The sequence below is a fragment of the Panthera tigris genome, chromosome D4, assembly GCF_018350195.1.
Source record: "Panthera tigris isolate Pti1 chromosome D4, P.tigris_Pti1_mat1.1, whole genome shotgun sequence".
Lineage (NCBI taxonomy): Eukaryota > Metazoa > Chordata > Mammalia > Carnivora > Felidae > Panthera > Panthera tigris.
The window spans coordinates 75,319,535-75,338,973 of record NC_056672.1 but is presented as its reverse complement, the minus strand read 5'-3'; the positions used below and the strand labels follow the sequence as shown (position 1 = coordinate 75,338,973).

Genomic DNA, 19,439 nt, shown 5'->3' with positions numbered 1-19,439 from the left:
AGAAAGAGTAAATGAGACTCTGCAAACAAAGCTTTTAATGCAGAATCTTTCCCAGAGTAAGCACTTAATGAATGGCAACAGCCACAACCTCAGAGAATTATTTGTTAATCATTAGCTGGCTTTTATTTTTGCCATCATCAATGGTATATCATCAGTATTAGATAAAACACTCCAAAGAAGGGCTGGGATAGAGGTTAAGACACTAATAAGCCCTAAATTAAAGGCAAGGGTAAATGTCAACATCTTAATCTATTTTCCCGACTCTTTAGAATCTGTTTTCCTTAAAGCCTGAGCTCCTCAGAGGGTCTCAATGCTGAAAGGCATCACAAGAGACCCCTGGATTCAGGTTCACGCCTGCAGACCACTGAGGCATCGTAAGACACACGTTTCTGAGGTAGAAGACCACTCTGCAAGGGAAAGTAACTTGCCCAAGTCAGTACAGCTAATAAGTGGCAGACGGGGGAGCAGAACTCCTGTACCTCGGTTTATCATTCCTGGTCTTCTAAAAATTCTACCCTCAATTCTACAAAGAAATACTCTGCACAAAGATTCTAATTATATGTATTATACATATATTATATATATATATATATATATGCATGTATATTCACGTATGATATGAATATGTACATATACACATATACGCCTTGATATTTAATATATATTATACATGTATTACAATTACCCATTAACCAGGGGCAATTTCAAATCCTGAATGCATGGAGAAGAGATCAGGACCTCCATCCCAGAGGATAGAGTTTCCAGGTATTTCAGAATAAAATAAAGCTAAACATTCATTCATTGAAAGCATGCATCATTACTTATTAATTTCGATTAGCAATCATTCATGTATCCCCTGACCCCCAAATCTACAACATGCCTATCTGGACCAGTCACTGTTAAGTGGCTGAACTGCCAGGGGCTCCAGATGAACAAGAGAGCAAGGACAGAGAAAACAGCACAACTCCTCTCCAAGACTGCTTCCCTTCTGAAGTCCCTTCTTCTTGGCAGGAGAGAGAGGGATCACCACTTCACAGGCCACACTCACCTTTCAAAGAAGTGGCCATCGATGGGCGGAAACCACTCTAGCGTCACGGAGTCGGTCGTGTGGCCCACGATCTGGGGGGCCAGGGCGACAGGCGCAGGCTTCCTGGAGGGCTGCCAGCTCTGGTACACCAGGTCCAGGTAACAGTGCATTCTGGCAACTTGATTGGGCGTGAAGGAGTCCGTACAGTCGTCATCTGCGAGCGGGCAGAGGGAGAGATAAAAACCTGGCTGCATGGGAGGGCATGAGAGAGTTATGACGTCTCCCAGGGAACAGCCAGCCAGCACCCCAGTCCTTGCCAACACAGAGCTGGCCTCTTTCAGTGCTTAAGAGTTAATGGTCTGTGCACAAATGAGTGCAGTCATCACCTCTGGAGGCAGGTGAGAGGGAACGGGAGGAAGGGGAGGGTGGATGGGACTGAGCAGCCCAGAGGTCACAGCTAAGGACAAGGGACAGGTAAATTGCTTTCCATGGGCCCCCAAATCCCTGGTCAGTAAGCGATGTATTTCTTTATTCTGCTCCTGCCTCACTACTCACCCAGTATCTCCCATTCATTCATTCATTCATTCATTTCCTTGTTGATTCACTCACTCACTCCCTTCTATTCACCCATACATTCATTCATCCATTCCACTATCCATGGATGCAGTGATACTGTCCTTCACAAACCTTCTGAGCATCTATCCCATATTCTCTGCTCTGTCCCAAGGGCCACGGGAAGATGAAACTTAAAATGTTCCTGCCCCAGAGGAGGGACCAGTCTAACTATAGAGTGAAGGCCAGTTTGTTGTATGAGTCAAGGCGATCAGAAGACTGTTCACGACTGCGATGCTGACCACTGATGAACAAGAGACAGAACGTTGGGGAAGGGCAGTGTTCCAGGGAGGCTTCTGAAGAAGGAGGTACTTGAGGTCAACTAGACTGGATGGCTCAGATGGAGAAAGAAAGGTCAGGACTGTAGGGAGCTACAGGACCCAGGGACATGGTGTCCTTTGCAGTGAGCACAGCCAGAGGCAGGCAGCCCTAGGAACAATCAGGCTCATGTCCGTCCTGGGAATGAGGACAGCACTGTCACTGGGACATTTGCTGTGTGCTTCGTATAAGCCAGGCATGGTGCACTGGTCCTTGGACACATTTAACACTCCCACGATTTGGGGAGTAAATACTATGATTTTCTCCATTTACAGAGAAGGGAATAGAGGTTGAGAGAGGTCATGCAACTTTATTTAAGATCACAATGTTAGGGATAGATCCAAGACTCAAACCCAGGCAGTCTTGATGCTAAGACCATGTTTCTAATCAATAGAAGGATGCCTGAGCATAAATGAGACCCTGTATGGGAACAGTATCCTGCAGGTGATTGATAAATAGGATGTGAGCCTGAGTCTGAGCTGACTGGAATACAACCTCTTAAATGTCTTTAGATCAAATGACCTTCAGCCCTACTCTCTTCTCGACTCGCCGCTCAAGGAAGAAGCCTGCCTCCTGTCTACCCTTCCAACAGCTTTATTCAACTGCCTCAGGGGCAGAGCAAGGCACTGTTTTCGCTTGGTTTCCAAAAACACCACTTCCCAGAGGTGTCGGCCAGGTCAGGGTTTCTGCAGCTGGGCCCCAGACAGAGAAGCATGGGGCTCGCCAGATCTTAAAATAAACCCACCACTGGGAATCCTGCAACATAAACTGACTTCCCCCTTATCAAACAAACAGAAAATAACTTTGGGCAGGTGCTAGGCAGTTGGATGGGACCTTGAGAATCCAGCTTGGGGAAGGGACAGGAGTACAAGGAGGTTATACACAGAAGCTGCCTCTGATCTCCTGAGTGACTTCTGACAGTCTGTCTCTTCTCCAGCATCCTGGGGACTCCTTCATATGTTTGGAAGAAGCAGTAGAGCCTGGTGTCCCTTAGCAAGTATCTTTAACCACATACATCTCCCTTGAGCCCCGATGTAGCCATCTAATTCCTTGGATAACAAACATTCTATGGCTCCCCAATGCCTGGAGAATAGAGTCCAAATGTCTCATCTAAGAAGGGCCAGATCATCGGGTACGTTTTTCTTTGTTTTGCTGTGAGCTTTGCACTTCTTAATGCAAAAAGTGCACTTGGAAAAGCCACTTAATAGGTTAGAGTCAGGAGAAGGGACTAAGAAAGTATGGTTAAAGAGACCAATACATGAAGGATCTGGAGGCAAATGGGCAAGTGAATTCACGACTCAGTGCCTCAGTTTTCCTATCTGTAAATGGGGATGATGGTGCTAGCAAGAACATTCATCTCCGAATTCGGTTAAAGGGTAAGGGGAGTAGAGCACAAAGAACCATGATAAATGCTCAGTAAATCCTCACTGCCTCATGATTGCGAACAGCACGTGTGTGCGCGTGTCCGTGTGCATTAGAAAACCAGAAGCAGGATAAATCCCAGAATTTGAAATATTCATTCTCTTTGATGTAGCAATATCACATTCAGGAATTCAATAGACATATATTCATGAAGAAACATATGGAAAATCTAGGTACGAGGATATTTTCTGAAGCATCATTTATAATGGTAAAAAAATATCAGAAATAACACATCTGGCTATTAATAGGGGAATGTCTATGTATGTTAAGGCACAGGCACTGAGTAGTATACTAATAAGTCACTTCCAAAAGAGAGAAGTAACTCTAAAACTCAGGTCCCTCATGTATAAATTGGGGACATTTAAATTGACCCCACTCCACAGTGCTGCTGTGGGGACCCAGTGAGCTGGAGGACGTAATGCATTTATCAAGATGAATGGAAGAGAAAACCAGCATTTTTTTCCTCCAGACACTCTTATTTGTGCTTCTTCCTTTTCTCCCAAAAGAGTGTGTTTTCCATTAATGATTTAAAAATTAGCCATTTGCATGTTTCTCAATAAAAAAGAGTATGAAAAAGAGATAGATGACAGAACTTAGCAGGAAAACAGAAATGCATGTGAACTTGAAAGTAGAAGTCAGCAAACGTCTGTCCCAGGGTACACTGCTTAGAGACTTAGGTGCTATCAGAATCTTGGGGAAGGTACCAAAGGGTTTCCGTTTATCACAATGCTCTGTCTCAATTAGCTCATGTCTAGAGTCAGTCCCTCTTGGCTTCCTGCCTCCACATGCTTCCCCTCCCGACACGTGATCTCCAGGACCAGCCAGCCCATCTTATCCCTAAGCCGAGAGGACTTTGGGGATCTCATCCCCATGCTGCCGTCCCCATGCTGCTGGTGCATTGACCTGACTTTGGTAACTGAACTTTGTTCTCCAGAACATGTTCCCCTCTGCAGCATGGAGACTGCAGAGCACGGGAGGTTGGGTCATGGACCCAGGGCTGCCATGTGCTGTGGAACCCCGAGCAAAATGCTGGCCCCTGCGAGCCTCGTTTGTACCCATTGTAACCATAGGGAATAGTGATACTACCTGCCTCCTAAAGCTAATGAGGGCATTTAATAAGCTAATTCATGTCCAGTATATGGATAACGATAGCTGTCCTTTGTAAGAATCCCTGACTTTTTGGTTTTTATTAAATAATGATAGTGATAATAAATGATTATATTCACTGTAAATTATGTGGAATGTGCCAAAAATAGTTATGAAGAAATAAATATAACCCTAAACTCATTACCTAGAGATAATACAATTAATACTTAGTACGTAGGAGTATATGTGTGTGTATGTATATGCATATAAATATTTATAATTCTCATTATCATAAATATATTTACATCATATATATACATACATTTATATACATACATATATTCATACACAAACACACATGCCAGGTCTTACACTGTACGAGGTTCCCTGACCATTTTCACATTAAATAGTTAACAAATAAACCCACTAATATCACTTAGGAAGAACTAGTTATGGTACCAAGGACAGTTCTAAATCCTTTACCTGCATGATTACACCTACTATCACAAAAGGGAGGTGTGATTATCCTTCCTGCTATCCAGGAAGTAAGTGAGGCTCGGAGGAGAAGTCACTGCCTAGGGTCAAAGGCTAATGCAGGGAGGATTCAAGTTCAGTGCCTGCACCCCCAAACTTGGTGCTCTGCACCAGGTTACTCTGCTTCTGTTTACCCTTCTTCTTCATCTACTACACTATCATTAGTGACCACATAATGTTCTATCATACAGAGGCCTCACGATTTATTACAACAATCCATTCTCATCAGACTTGCAAACAGTTTCTAATTTTTCACACACATAAGCATTTTTCTTCACGCCTGGCAGGTAGTAAATACTTAATTGATACTTGGACAATGAATATTGCTAAGAACATTCTTATGATTACATCTTCAAAGAAGTCAATGAATTTATTTCTGTAGGATCTATTCCTGAGAGCTGGGAGCACAGGGTTGAAGCATCCATTTGTATTGAAAGGCCCCGACATGCAGAATGAGGGTAACAAGACACTTGTTCCTGTAGGCTGGAGAAGGCCTGTTTTCTTCACTCTTGAGGAAGACCTGACTGGACGGTGCTCTTCGGGGGACCTCCTATGGCCCATAATCTTCAGAAAGTAGAGTCTAGGCTTCTGCTTTTCTACCTGCTCAGGGCTTATCCAACAGCTCAAGGTGACAGTACTCCCCTGGTGCTCAACTAAGCTTGCCCCGATCAACCTGCCTGGTGTTTGCTTGAACTGAGTACTTGGGACACCCTCTACCTCCCTTAGCATCAGAAACAGAGCCAGATGATGAATGATTATAAGCACAGGCTCCACAGTGAGAAAGGCTTACCTTCTTTTTGCTGTGTGACCCTGGCAAGTTCCTTAGGCTACATGAAACCCACACTTTCTGATCTGTAAAATAGGTTCAGTAAGAATAGCACTCACCTCGTTGGGTTATTTTGAGGATTCTATAAGACAAGCCTATGAAGTGTTTCACAGTGTGTGGTGTATCGTCATAGGCACTCAATAATTAATGCAGACGTATTGAGGTGCCTGGGTGGCTCAGTTGGCTAAGTGTCCACCTGTTGGTTTTGGCTCAGGTCATGATCTTACGGCTTCCTGGGTTTGAGCCCTGTATCGGGCTCTGTGCTGGCGGTGCAGAACCTGCTTGGGATTCTCTCTCTGCTCCTCCCCTACATGTATTGTCTCTCTCTCAGCATAAATAAATAAATTTCAAATTTTTTTTTTAAATAAATAATTATTGTAGACCTGTGCTGACCAATACAGCAGCCACCAGCCTTTGGGGTTATTTCAATTCCAATTAATTAAGACTACTGAAGGCTAACAATTCAGTTCCTCAGTCTCGCTAGCCATATTTCAAGGGCTCATGAGCCACATCAGGCTAGTGGCTACCATACTGGACAGCATGGACACAGGACATGTCCATCTTTACGGAAAGTTCTAGTGGACAGCACTGCATGAGACTCTTTGCTCAACCAGTGACCAGGCCGGAGGAAGAAGCGCCCAGGAAGGAAGGAACCCCAGGCAGTTGACCCAGCAGGGTCCCCACCCTCTGGCCAGGACTGCGCAGCGTCTGTGCACAGCTCTCCCTGGCCATGAGAACCCGATCCTGTTCTGCATTTTGAATTTCATCCAACTGCTTTTGTCACCTCATCTATCAGAGATCCTAAGGAAAACAAACATTTCAAAGCTCGTGGTCGCCTTGAATATGCTTTTGCGGGTGTAAGTTTGTTATCGTAGCTCAGTGAATTAGTTCTGCTGTTAATGGGTCACTGAGCTGAGGGGTTCCTTTAAAAAAACAACAGTAAATCAATCACCCTTTAGATCTGTACGAAGGGGAACAACAACAAAAAAAAGATTTAGTTTATGGGGGTCTAGTAGCTAGTGGCAGCTCTGAGGCCCCTAACAGTCCGGCAAACTTCCAAATTCATGTTATTGTTTATTTTCCATGTGCATCGAGCTGGCCAAGGAAAGGTGCTACAGAAATGGAACGTAAGTAGGGCTGCGTGAAAGGACAGGGCACCGGATGTGGGATGTCGGCTTGGCTGGGAAAGGGAGCCTAGTGGGAATCTGCTTTTGAGGCAATACCCAGCATTGTGGTCTTTTTTAAAGACCTAAACCTAAAGACCCCTTTATGGTGCTAAGGTTGGGTGGTCGACACTTCCACAGATCTCAGGTTTGAACGACATGAGCCTTAAACTGAAAAGGCCCCCAGAAGTCATCAGCCCAAACAGGAAGGCAGAAAGACCCACTGGGGATCATCAAATTCACTGGGTTTCAGCAGCAATATCCTCTCTTCCAACACAACCTAAGGCAAAACCCCGGAAGAAATGGGAAACAGTTGACAGGGAGCTTTCCTGGTTCAAAGAGAGATGGAGTCCCATCTAGAGCTCCCCAGAGTCATGCCTGACAGCTCCTGCACCCCCATCTCTGTGGAACAGAATATGAAAACCAGCCTGGCTGTTCTGCTTCCTACACACCCATCTCTAGGTCTCTTCTGAAGAGCTGCACAAGAGCAGAAGAGAAGAAAATGCTTGGGGTCAGATGCGTGACCTGGGGCAAAGGACTTTGGTGAGCTACAGTACTGCCATCTGTAAAATGGGGATAGTTTATACCCTACAGTTTTGTTGCCAGTTAAATGAGATAGTGTGTATTAATGTCCTCTATGAACCACACACTTTTATACAAGCAGAAATTTTGTTATTGATAAGAATCACTTTTGCATACCTTTATGAGAATTTATTCATTTTCTTCCCTCCCTTTCTTCTTAACAAACATTTATTAAGCACCAGTCTCTGTGCTAGGTGCTGGGAATACCATGAGGCATTGGAGATAATATCTGCCTTCACAGAACTCACTTATTTTCATAGGGGCAAGAGACACTTAAATTTAATATTATAATAAAATTCAATGCTGGGCTACCATGTGCAATTTGTGGATTGGGCCCTATGGTTCTTGGTCTAAGAGGCCATCAGTGAAGGCTGAGATGGCCTTGTTTTAATTTTCCAAAAATGTTCTAAGGGCTAGAAGTGGCCTTGATATATTATTCTAAAAGAAGTACAGGACATCCTTGAACCCAAAGAATGAGTCTCTAGCACTATTACTGATGGTAGAAGAAAAGAGTTTTGACAGGATATATGGAATTAGGAAAAGAATGTCCCCATCTCATGCAAATTGCAAAACCAAAAGCATTCTATTTTTTTGTAGTAAAATAGTAAAAGAGGGTATGAGAGATTTATGTTTAAGAAAAAGTTGCAGTAAAAAACAAAAAAGGAAGAAAAGGAAAAAGCTGCAGTCAGCACCAGCTTAGAAAAATATAGCTGCAAAATTAGGAGGAAACTTCTCCAACGTTCCTTGGATCCAAAGATTCCATTTTCTTGAGCGAAGTGAGACTCAGAGAGGGGATGTGATAGACCCAAAGGCATCAGGTGATGCGGAGGCAAAGCTAGAATCTACCCAGGTTTCCTGATGTTGGGCCCCAGTCAGCCTCCTAAAGTGCGCCCTTCTGAGGAGTCTTCAGATACAACAGCTTCCAAGTACCCCTGAGGTCTCACACAAGGACTATTATCCTGATTGTCTAGGATGAGGGACTGTTGGGATGAAGAAGTCTTAGTAAAGGAAGACCTTGCCCAGGCTTCTCTGAGCCAGGACCTGAGCCCGTGTATGACACCCGGCTATGTGCTCCCTGCAAAGCAGGGGTCCCTACCTGCATAGCTCATGAAGTTGTTGTAAGGGGTGTTGAAGAAGCTATGGAAGCCACAGGTGTCATTCCCTGGCCCCGGGTCGCCGCAGAACTTGTGTTTGGGGGCCGGGTTGGTGTCACTGCAGAGGTCACCAGTCTCAAAGGAGGGCTCCGTCTCCATGCAGGGATCACTGCAAGACTGGATCTCTGAGATGCCTCGGAAGATGTGGTAGAGACCCAGGCTGTGCCCAATCTCATGGATCATGGTGTGGGTATGCCCAGGAATGCCATAGAAAGACGGGTTCAAGACAATGCCACCTGCAAGGGGAAAACCAGAGCATTAAGCAAACGGGGCACCCTGCTTCCTGGTGCAGAAATCCCCCAATCAATCGTGGGTAAATGGGGTGCTGCCCAAAGTAACCACAGGCTTCTCCACCCTGTGACTCCACTGCCCCGAGAACCGTTATGACTTGTGATATGAATCATTGCTTAGGTAGGAAGGAGTCCCAAGAGTCATTCTGTGCAATCCCTTTATTTTTTCAGATGAAAACACCAATGCCTAAAGAAGTAAGACAACTTAACCAAGGTGCTCTCAAACTTGAAAGAAGGGGCATGATTGGCATTTGAGGACTTTGATTTCTGGGCTGGTAGATGTTTCTGCTGCTACCTTGTCCTTCAACAGTAAGGCATGCTGTGGTTTACAAACATTCTGCACACTCTTGTCCAATTGAAGCCCTCATGATCAGATACCTTGGTCCCAGTTCTGGGCTCTTCACCAACACTGTGACGTTGAGCAAACTGATTACCGTCTCTGAATCCCACTTCATCTCTGGTGCTCTATGAGAATAAGCACTCAGGATGGCCAGCATCATGTTGGGCTCATCACTATGACAGTATCATTATAGCCAATGTTTCTTGAGCACTTATCACGTGTCCTCAGGCCCGTGCTCAGTGTTTCATGCATCTAATAGCACTTAACCAACTCACAACCCCTATAGGAGTGTACTGATTTCCTAGACAGGTTAAGTCACTGGCTCATGATCAGGAGTCAGTAGGGTTTCACGTCGGGATTTGATCTCAAGATCCTTAGCTTCCAGAGCCAGGCCCCTTAATGAGTTCTACAGCTAATGCCAATCACACAGCCTGGAATATCGTATCTCATTAAATGTCTGTTGAATCTTCGCTGAATGCTAAGCCAACTACAGAAGTTTTCTGAGGTCTAACTAAGCACACACAAGCAGCTAGCATAACACTGCACACTCAGTGGATACCTTACACTAATTACTCGTTACTCTCAGAGTGTCTTGAGAATAAGCAGCATGATCATCACTTGAAAGGTGACTTAAAATACAGAATCTGGGGCCTCTCACTCCAGACCTAGAGAATCAGAATCTGTATTCTAACAAGGGCGCCAGATGACTGGTCTGTGTGTTCTAGTTTGAGAAGCAGTTGTCTACCCCACGTGTCTTAGAAGATTGAGTCTGGCTTAGCTTGGGGAGATCGATGGAACAGATTTCAGCAGAATCAATGGATAGCATGTTTCATGTTCAGTTTAGGCATTGGAGAAACACATATAGGCTGGTAGGGAGATATTTAAACTTTAAAATCCAACTGTGTTTAAGAGGAGGTTAAAATTCAGGTCTGAACATTGTGCAAGTAGCGATTTTAAGGGCAGAGCGGTGTCTTATAAAAGAATGGTGATGGGGCAGGGCCTTGATTTGAACTGGCAGGCGTGGGGGGAGTTTTCTCTTGGATTGAACTGCTGGGAGGGCGAGCTTGCTCAGTCATGGGGCTCACAGAGTCTATTAATTCTGAACTGCTCAGAGCCTTCTAGCACAAAGATAAAGATGTATGAGAGGGTGTGTGGGGGTGTGTGCACACATACGCGTGTGTGAGAAGGGGCAAGCAGAGAGGCAGGGAGGAAGAGAAATTGAGACAGGAAATCTCTCTCAATTATTTCCTGTCAATCATAATATGAAACATAATCCCCTTCCCACCCAAGCCTTTTTCCAGGGATCATGGCATCACAGCAGGAAAAGATGGTAAAATATATGTATGGTTCTAATAAGTTGGGTTTGGTCGGGTCTGGTGCAGAGAAATCGCTTCTGGCCAGCATTTCTCAGGACAGGAAGAAGACAGGTTAGGGGGATGGGGACAGTTAGCCTGACAGGAGAGGCAACCCCCATTCCACTTGACCCTGCTGTGTGATCTTGGAAAAGTGACTTTGCATCTCTGGCGAGCTCTAAAATAAACAGCTGCAACAGTGCCCATGGTTCTCTGTCTCCCCATGAAGCTTCAACTTTGAGGTACTGGGCAGGTGGGTGGAAAGGTCTAGGACCCCACAGGTATTTCTAGGGATAGTGACAGGATTGCAGACTTAATGTCCGGGCCAGCTCTGTTTGTTTTACCTCATCCCCTCCCGACTCACCCCTTTTCAGAGCGACAGCACAGAGCTCGAGTCCTGTTTCACTGCCTCTCTTAAAAGGTGAAATAGCTTGAGCCTGACATCATCCTGAAATACTATAACATGCTATGGATTTATAGCCTTCTGTATTTCTGGTCCTGAGCCAGCCTCTGAAATTCACAGAATCATCAGGAGTATTTTTCTCTAACTTAGAAGCCTGCTGTTCAACCCCTCTAAGACACTGATGAAGAGACTTTCAGCTGCTTTTCCAATAGGACGGCATTTCAGCGCCGAGAACTGTCCCTGGAGACCATCTAGTCTAACCCGTTCATTTAAAATCTGAGCAAACTGGGACTTGGGGAAGGAAAGAGACTTGCCTAAGGCCATACTGCCAAGTGGAATCATAGCTGAGAACAACCATGTGTACTGCTCTGGGCCAGCAGGATTCCCATACATCATATGAGGCACGCGATGGAAACGGATCATCTACCCTGAAGTGTGCCTTAGCTGCACGCTCTTTTCTGCCCAGCCTCTGTCTGCCTGTCTCCCTGTCTATTCCACCCAATCATCATCTAGCTCAGGGTTCCTCTGCCTCAGCATGACTGACATTTTGGACTGGTTAATTCTTTCTGGCTAAATCTATACATTTCGCAGCATCGCTGTCCTCTACCCACTAGATGCCAGTAGCATCCCCCCATTTGTAACAGCCAAAAATATCTGGACATGGCCAGATATCTCCTAGGGGCTAAAATCCCCCCACACGGGAACCAATACATATTTATCTTTGTCTCTATCTCTCTTTATGCAACAGCACACTTCCATACATGCATGCACGTGCATGAGTGCGCGCGCACACACACACACACACACACACACACACAGGATAGGTTTCATTCCCTTAAAAGTAAGTGGGGAATAAAAGCAGTCTAGAGGGAACTAAGTGTAAAGTTTGAAGTCTTCATCATGTGAAGCTGCACACTCCCTCATTTTCAAGATTCTGAAGATTGAAAGTGGAGACTAGACTCTGGGCGTATTACTGGGACAGTAGTCAGGGCCTCGGAGAACACCCAGCATGGTCACTCTGCTGAGCCCTAACCTTCCCAGATGAAGACGCTCACTGAGGGAGGCATCATTATCCAGGGCTGCAAAGAATGGGATCATTGAATCAAGGGGAAAATGGCTGAGTAAACTCAATGGAATATTATGTGGTCATGAAAAAATGTCTCCTTTAGAGAGACGGAAATTACCTGGAAGGATGCTTTTGTCTTGTGATGTTAAGTGAAAAAAGGATGGAGCAGAAGTGATTAGGAAGAATGCTACCATGTGGAAACATGTAGGGAGCATAACATTAAGTAAAAAAAAAAAAAGGGAGAGAGAGAGAGAGAGAGAACATAAAATTCTATCTATGCTGTGATTTCAAAGATGTGTAAGTTAAAAAAATGCATGTGTACATATAGACATGTACTAGAAGGGAGCATGAAAAAAATCAAAATTAAAGAACTACAATGTTTGCTTATAGGGCCTGATTCAGAAACCAGGGTCTTTTCTGACTTTCGGTAATTGGTCTGTGTTCACACACAGCACACTTTGAGTGTAAGAAGAGTTCCTGGTAGTGTTAGTGGAACACAGAGGAATAACTCACTTTCTTTGGTCTCTTTGGTATCTCTCAAGCCAACTCATGACTTAGTTGTGTCAGCACAAAGTGATTACCAGGCTGAGAGGATATTTGTATGCACTAAGAGGCAAGGGGTGTGTAAAGAAAGCAATCCAAGGACAGAGTTGGAAACTTGAATTCCAAATGTGGCTCTGCCACGGACTTGCGTGTTACCTTGGATAAGCCCTATTCCTTCTGTGGATCTAAGTTTCCCCATTGGTAAAACAGGGTTAATAGTACCATGTTATTTTCTTCAGAGCAATGCTCGGCAGTTGAAATGAGATAAGAAATGCTAGAGAGTTCGGTATACTAGAAAGCGATTAATAGATTACTCGTCATCACTACCACCACCACCATCATCCAAGTCATGCTCATCATCATCATTATCATTGCCACTAAATTTATTCCTGTGCTAATCCAATTTCCTCCTGAAGAAGTTTCTAATTCTCACCTAAGTGCATTAGGGCCTCCTTGTCCCATGGCCAAGTTGCTACTCCTGCCAATTCCTCCTCCGAGGAGTTTGCAAAGAAGATATTAAGGTGTGTTGATCCATCCAGTCTAAGAATGTTCTTCAGTTCATTAACATCCAAGTATGCTCTGTAATAGAAAAAGAACCTTAGCTGTCATCACCATCCAAAAAAGGTACTCTTCAAATAACAGCTATTCCCCAAGTAATTAAGAGCTACTATGTGCCAGGCACTTCGTTAAACACTTTATAAACATTACCTCCGTGACTTCCCCCCAATGGTGTTATAAGGTAAGTGAGATGATCCCATTTTACAGCTGAGAAAATTAAGTCCTTGTGAGTTTAAGAGATTTGAGAAGTTTGCTCAGCTTATAAATAGCAGAGTTCAGTTTAGAAACAAGATTTACCTAAAATCTCTATCTTTGCTCTTCAGGGCTCTGCTATCTTGACTGGTGACAGGGCCACATAAATGTGGATGTAAATCAAAGACACAGACCATGGAAAAGGCAACATGTATTCTAGTCTTGGCTTCTTTTCTATTTCACTCATTCACTATGAACGTCAAACCATCTATTTGGCAAACACGGACTATACTAGGAGGCCTGCTCTTATCTGCACACCAACCTTGCAAAGAGGTGTTATTGCTTCCTTTTCAAGATAAGGAACACATGGTCCAAATGTGATTACATAGGTTGCCCAAAGTTACAGAAATGGGTTTCAAGGCCAATTCTGTCTACCCTGGAAACTTATGCTCTTGTCACCGGGCATCATGCTGCCCGCCCCCCCACCAGATGATTCTACATTCTGTATGCCTTTATTTGTTAGTCTGTAAAACGGACTTAGAGATATTGCATTTGGAATGGCTGCCGTTGTAGACTGGCATATCAGGAAAGTGAACTAACTCCCCATTATCATCATTAGCTCTTTAATACATACAATGAACACATGTTGGCAAGCGGAAGAGGTGGTCTTTGAAAAGAGGCTGGCATATCCTAGGTGCTCAATAAATAAGAACTCCTCCTTCATAGAGTCTCGCTCTCCTATCACCACAGAGACACTAATGCTTTCCATCAGTCACAGGCACATTACTCAATGGATCATTTTCTAAATCAACAGAGGCATCTTGCTGCTTTCTCCTGAGTCTTTCAGCCCCCATTTTATGTCTGCTGTCATGTATCCTTATGAGCAGCTGATAATCATTTCTTGAGTAAGGCTGGAAATGAACCAATGAATCACTGAATAAAAATATACATAAACAAGCAGGCAGCTTGATGTAGGAGGTGAGATAAAGTCTATGAATAATGATATTTAGTGTTTGATGGGCTCTTCTATGTGGTCAGACTTTACATGGATTATCTCCTTTCATCTTCTTAATAAGACTGAGGTAGGTAGTATCATTATGCCCATATTCCAGAGGAGGGAAAAGAGACATAAAACTTTCAGAGCTTGCTAAGGTTGCAGAGCGAGTTGAAAGTGTTTACCTTTTTCATAATGCTATCTGTCCGTGACAGGTTGGCCCAAATCCTGGCTGGTAGAATACTTTTATGACAGTTCCCTCTCTTTTCCCCTCCTGGAGTCATAGAAGAGCCTCCTGTATGTGCAAGAGTAAGCCCAAGATCCCCAGCACAGCCTCCAAGATACTGCCTCCTTCTATAGCCTCACCTCTCTCTGCTCCCTCTTTTGAATTTCCCAGTGTGGGTTGGGGGCGCCCACCATGACGCATCATCCATGATGCCTTCACTTGAGTTGTTTGTTCTTTCTGTCAGGGACTCGGTTCCCCATCTCGTCCCCTGATAAACACATCCAAAGCCCATTCTGGCGCCCCTCCTCAAGGAAGTCTTCTTTGATTCCCATCACACCTCCTCCTTTGCCATCTCTGCACTCATCCACCTCCTATAAGTACACACATTCACACTATTCCAAATCATCACTCCACCTGTCTATATCCACCACCATCTGTGGCTCCCTGGGGTGGGGAACATGCCTTATCCATTTTTGTTTACCCCGTTCTCAGCATGGGGCTTGCCACGGGTCAGCACTCAGTTGATGTTGATGGGGTTCAATTTACACTGGGAAAGAAAAAAGCTAAAATACTTAGGCCCCAGTTTCCTTCCTAGAAGGCCTATTTCTTTGCTAATACACTGGATTAGCAGCAGCTATCTTAGTGCTTCACAGAGCATTCCTATGGGTCACAAACCCATTCCTCTACTCCAATGAGAATAGACATATCTGAGACCTAGAGAGCCCTCTGGTCCCCCACATCACCAAGAGCCCAGTGATCATGTGACCATAATTTTTTCTGGCTTTTCAAAATAAGGTGAACATAAGTTGGCGATACAGACAGGAGCAGGAGAGGTCATAGATATGTCTGGGTTGAACTGACCAGTCTCCAGGATAGCCATATGCTCAGATATTGACCTGAAATATTGCTGCCATACCTTCTCTCCCTGAAAATCCTACCTTCACCTTCTTAGACTGGAAGCCTTCTAAGGAGTTTCAGTCAGTCTATTCTGTGACCAGAGAAAGAAAGAGGAAAGAGAAAACCAACATTTATTAAGCACTTGCTGTCCACCAGCCCCTATGCTAGACAACACCTTCTATTCCGTGTCTGCAGTATTCAAAGCCATGCAGCCCAGTGGGTACGAGGACTTGTTCTCAAGCCAGAGCCCTGGGTTTGAATCCAGGTCTTCCACTGATGGATCTGATGTTTGGATCACGCTGGGCAATTTACTTCATTATTTTTTGCCCCAGTTTCTGTATACACAACAATCTACCTTCGTTGAGTTGCTCAGAGGATTTGGGGCGGTAATAAAGGAAAAGCGTAAAAGACAGAACAATACCTGGCATGTAGGAAACCTCAATAAATGTTTAGCTATTTCTATTATTTACCCCCATCTTAGAGATGAAGGGACAGGGGTTCAGAGATCACATAAACAGTGACGAAGCCAAGCACAAATCTCAAAGTGTCTAATTCTTCCCACGAGCTCACCCTCATTTCCAGGCTCACTCGGGGCCACGGTGAAAAGGGAAACAATGTGTGGGCGAGTGAAAACAAAAGAGAAGCCGAGATTTTCTTGGATCAGCCCATTCCACATTATTTATTATTTTCTAATTGATTTGTCCATTTCCATCAAGCATTCTCTCAGGCAGAGGACACAGATGTTATTAGACAAAGTCACCTCTTTGCCCTGCTGCTCTGGGCTGGGAAGGCTTCAAGAGGGGAAGAGATGGGGTAAGGTGGGGCAGGGGAGACATTTTAATTGGTTGTTTATTCAGTTGTAATTACAGAAGCCTATCTTTTCTGGGGGTGGTATTAGTCCTGGCCCAAGGCAGAGATGTGGGATGTTGGAGCCTCTCCCTTGCTTGTACATGAGGTGTGTTTTTTTTTTTTCACACTTTGAGAAGCCTCCATTTCCCCCAAGAGGAAGACTCTATGGCAGCCATCCAGGGCCTTGGCTCCCTGGCCCCAGCCTCTCTCCTCTCCATCTCTTTTGGGGGGATCCACCCAAAGGAAAACAGCTCTGTGGCTAAGAGCCTTCCTCCTGCTGGCTGAGGTATTCCCACAAATGCAGAGCCAAGCTGGATCATCAAGGGAAAATCTCAGGGGATAGGAGTCCATGTGGGTATTTCCTTCTCTTCCCCTACCTCTTTAAGAGAATGTCTAATCCCTCCTGTCAGGGAATGGAGGGAAAAGCAGAGCAGGTCAAATGGAGAGGGGCCATTAGAGTCTGGGGAGTTGGGTGAAGAGGGGAAGGAAAAGGACTTGTGCAGGGCCACTTGGCTTTCTGTTTTGCAACTGTGGAATGCTTGGCCCTATGTCTACCTTGCAAATTGGTCAAATGCATTAAAAAAAATCATTGCCCATGATCCATAAAAAATCCATATAAATCCAAATCTTGGTGTGTTTATTAATTTACATGCCAGTACTACTCAGGGTTAGATGGACAGACCTACGGCCATGGGCAAGTTGCTTCACCTCTCTGCATGTCACTGAGCATACCAACAGGTTTAAATGGGACAGCTCAGCACAGCCTGGGCAAACACCCCCCCTCTAGGTCCTGGTCTCCTATTTTCTCCTCCTGGCAACAACAACAACAACAAAAAAACCTTAAACTGACAGTCTGCCTCTGGATGGTTCCCTGAGTCTCAGCTTCCAGAGTCTCATCCCCACCATCCAACCTTCTTCTTCTTTCAGCAACCTCAACTTCAAGTTCTCAGAGTCTCCCCACTCCTAGAACTGCTGAGTTTCCCCAGCTATGCCCACTCCTATGCGTGTCCATTCGTTTTCCTCCTCTACCTCGAAACCTTTCTTCCTTAATCTCTGACATTTAAAATCTTCCTGCAAGGTCCAGTGTACATCCACTCCTGGTCACCATCACCTGTAAAATGGGATGATGACAGCCACCTCTCGGCCTGGGGTGGTGGGTCTAGAGGTCACACAGAGAAAGTGCCTCACTCAGTGCCTGACATGTAGCTGGCACTCGTTGATTAGCATAGTCTATGTTCATTACATTATTGTTATTACCATGTTAATTATGAGCAGCACCAAAATGATCACCTCTAGCTACAAAATGACTTCTCCCTCCTGACAGCCTCCCCCTTCTGGTTCTAGTACTTGTCCCCCTGCTTTATGTTACCATCTCTGTGAGCACCTGTCTTCTCCATCAGACTATGAGATTCAAGCAGGTGGGGGCCAAGTCTTTATAATTCTCTGTGCTCCCTAAAACTTGAATGAGTGAATGAGCAAGCAAGTGAGCAAGAGAGAGAGACAGACAATCATGGATTAGCAGTGATTGAGCACCACTCTCTTAACTGCAGAATTTCAGCACAAGACGAGGAAGTCCAGGCTCAGGGAAGTGAAGTGATTGGCCCGAGGTATTGAAGAAGGGACACAGAAGGCCCTGACAATAAACTTCTGTTCACTAGCCTATGAGTAGCAGCACATGTTCACAAATTAGTAGCATCACTTCTTCATTCAGGTGGACACAGTTCCCTGTGAGGGTGTGTGGCTTAGAGAGTCAAGCGTGGGAGGGGCTGCAGCCCTGGGCTCCCCCTCAGCTGAGCACCCCTAGACACAACCTGTATTGCTTGAGTTTCTGGCCTCTCTCACTACACTCTGCTACCTGGTCTGCAGCTCAGAATCCCTATCTTGGGCAAGGTTATGAATTCGATCGGTGTTTTCCAAATCACAGCCGAAAGAGGGCTAAATCTGCAAGAAGCAGATGCATATTTAAAGGAAGTTTTCTGATTCAAATGGGTTTAGGACATGCTGTGTTAAACAATGTCCAACACGTATGTTTTTTTAGTGGCAAGAATTATCAGAGCCTTTAATACACAAAATGGGAGCAGAGCAGATAGTGTATGAGTGTTCCGGAACATGTGTGACCATAATCCTTTCTCCCCACCCTAACCTCTACCTCAGCCAACAATCAAATTAGCATCACAACCAACAGAGTTTGGTACGTGTTAGGCTCAATTGGAAAGCCCTTCCTAACTCAGACCCTCACCCCAAGCTGCCTCTCTAGAGAGGTGACTTCGTGTCTCTTTGCTTCCTGCACAGCCCATACCCCTGGATCCTGCTCTAGAGGTTGTGGGTCCCCTGGAATGTCAGTTTCAGGGGGGGCCCAGCTCAGAGTGCCAAGGCGCCCAGACTTTACCCCTCTGCCAGAACTGCATTTCAAAGCCATGAGAGCAATTCTGGAGGGAGATCAAAGCTCTCTCAACTCAACTGTCATTAGAATATTTTCTTTATGCATCTCACTCGCTGGTGAGTGCCAATAACATATTTCCTAAATGCACTGGCCTGAGATGGTACAACTCTGTAATAATCTCAATGAGAGGGTTGTCAGGGCCTGTTTTACTGAAAGGGAAGCAAAAGGGAAGTATATTCAAAATGCAGAACAACAACAACAGATCCCTTCAGTGAAATTATGGAAAGCTTGGGTTTTTCCAGCTCTAGAAACAGAATACACTGGCTCTCCCGTTCTAAAGATGGCTGGTCAGAGGTACCTCTCACAGTGAGCCCAGATCGAGACTGACCAGGGTTTGTTTCTATTCCCACTTAAAGCCAACTGACTTCCCCACTGTCGAAGTGCTAGGTGAGGAGATTTTTGAGAAGTGTCCTGCCCCCATTCTGTTCCCTGGGCTCCTGATAGGCTCCCTGATAGGTCATGGGAGTGGTACTGGCCAACTGCTGATGCCCTCAGCTTCGGGAGGATTTGTCTGAGATGCACCTGGCTGTGAGTATGCCCCCTGTAAGCTAGAGGCTGGTGA

The 19,439-nt window shown here is 45.0% G+C and overlaps 1 protein-coding gene across 1 annotated transcript in view; it reads right to left on the bottom strand.

The window, feature by feature from the left end:
• The window catches only part of PAPPA (pappalysin 1), a 240,957-nt gene that overhangs the window by 174,139 nt on the left and 47,379 nt on the right, over nt 1-19,439 (bottom strand). The window contains exons 3-5 of the mRNA XM_042964314.1: nt 13,152-13,297; nt 8,667-8,960; nt 1,049-1,241 (exon numbers count right to left, since the gene is read on the bottom strand). Coding sequence (XP_042820248.1) covers nt 1,049-1,241; nt 8,667-8,960; nt 13,152-13,297 — 633 coding nt within the window. The remainder of the gene's footprint in view (nt 1-1,048; nt 1,242-8,666; nt 8,961-13,151; nt 13,298-19,439) is intronic.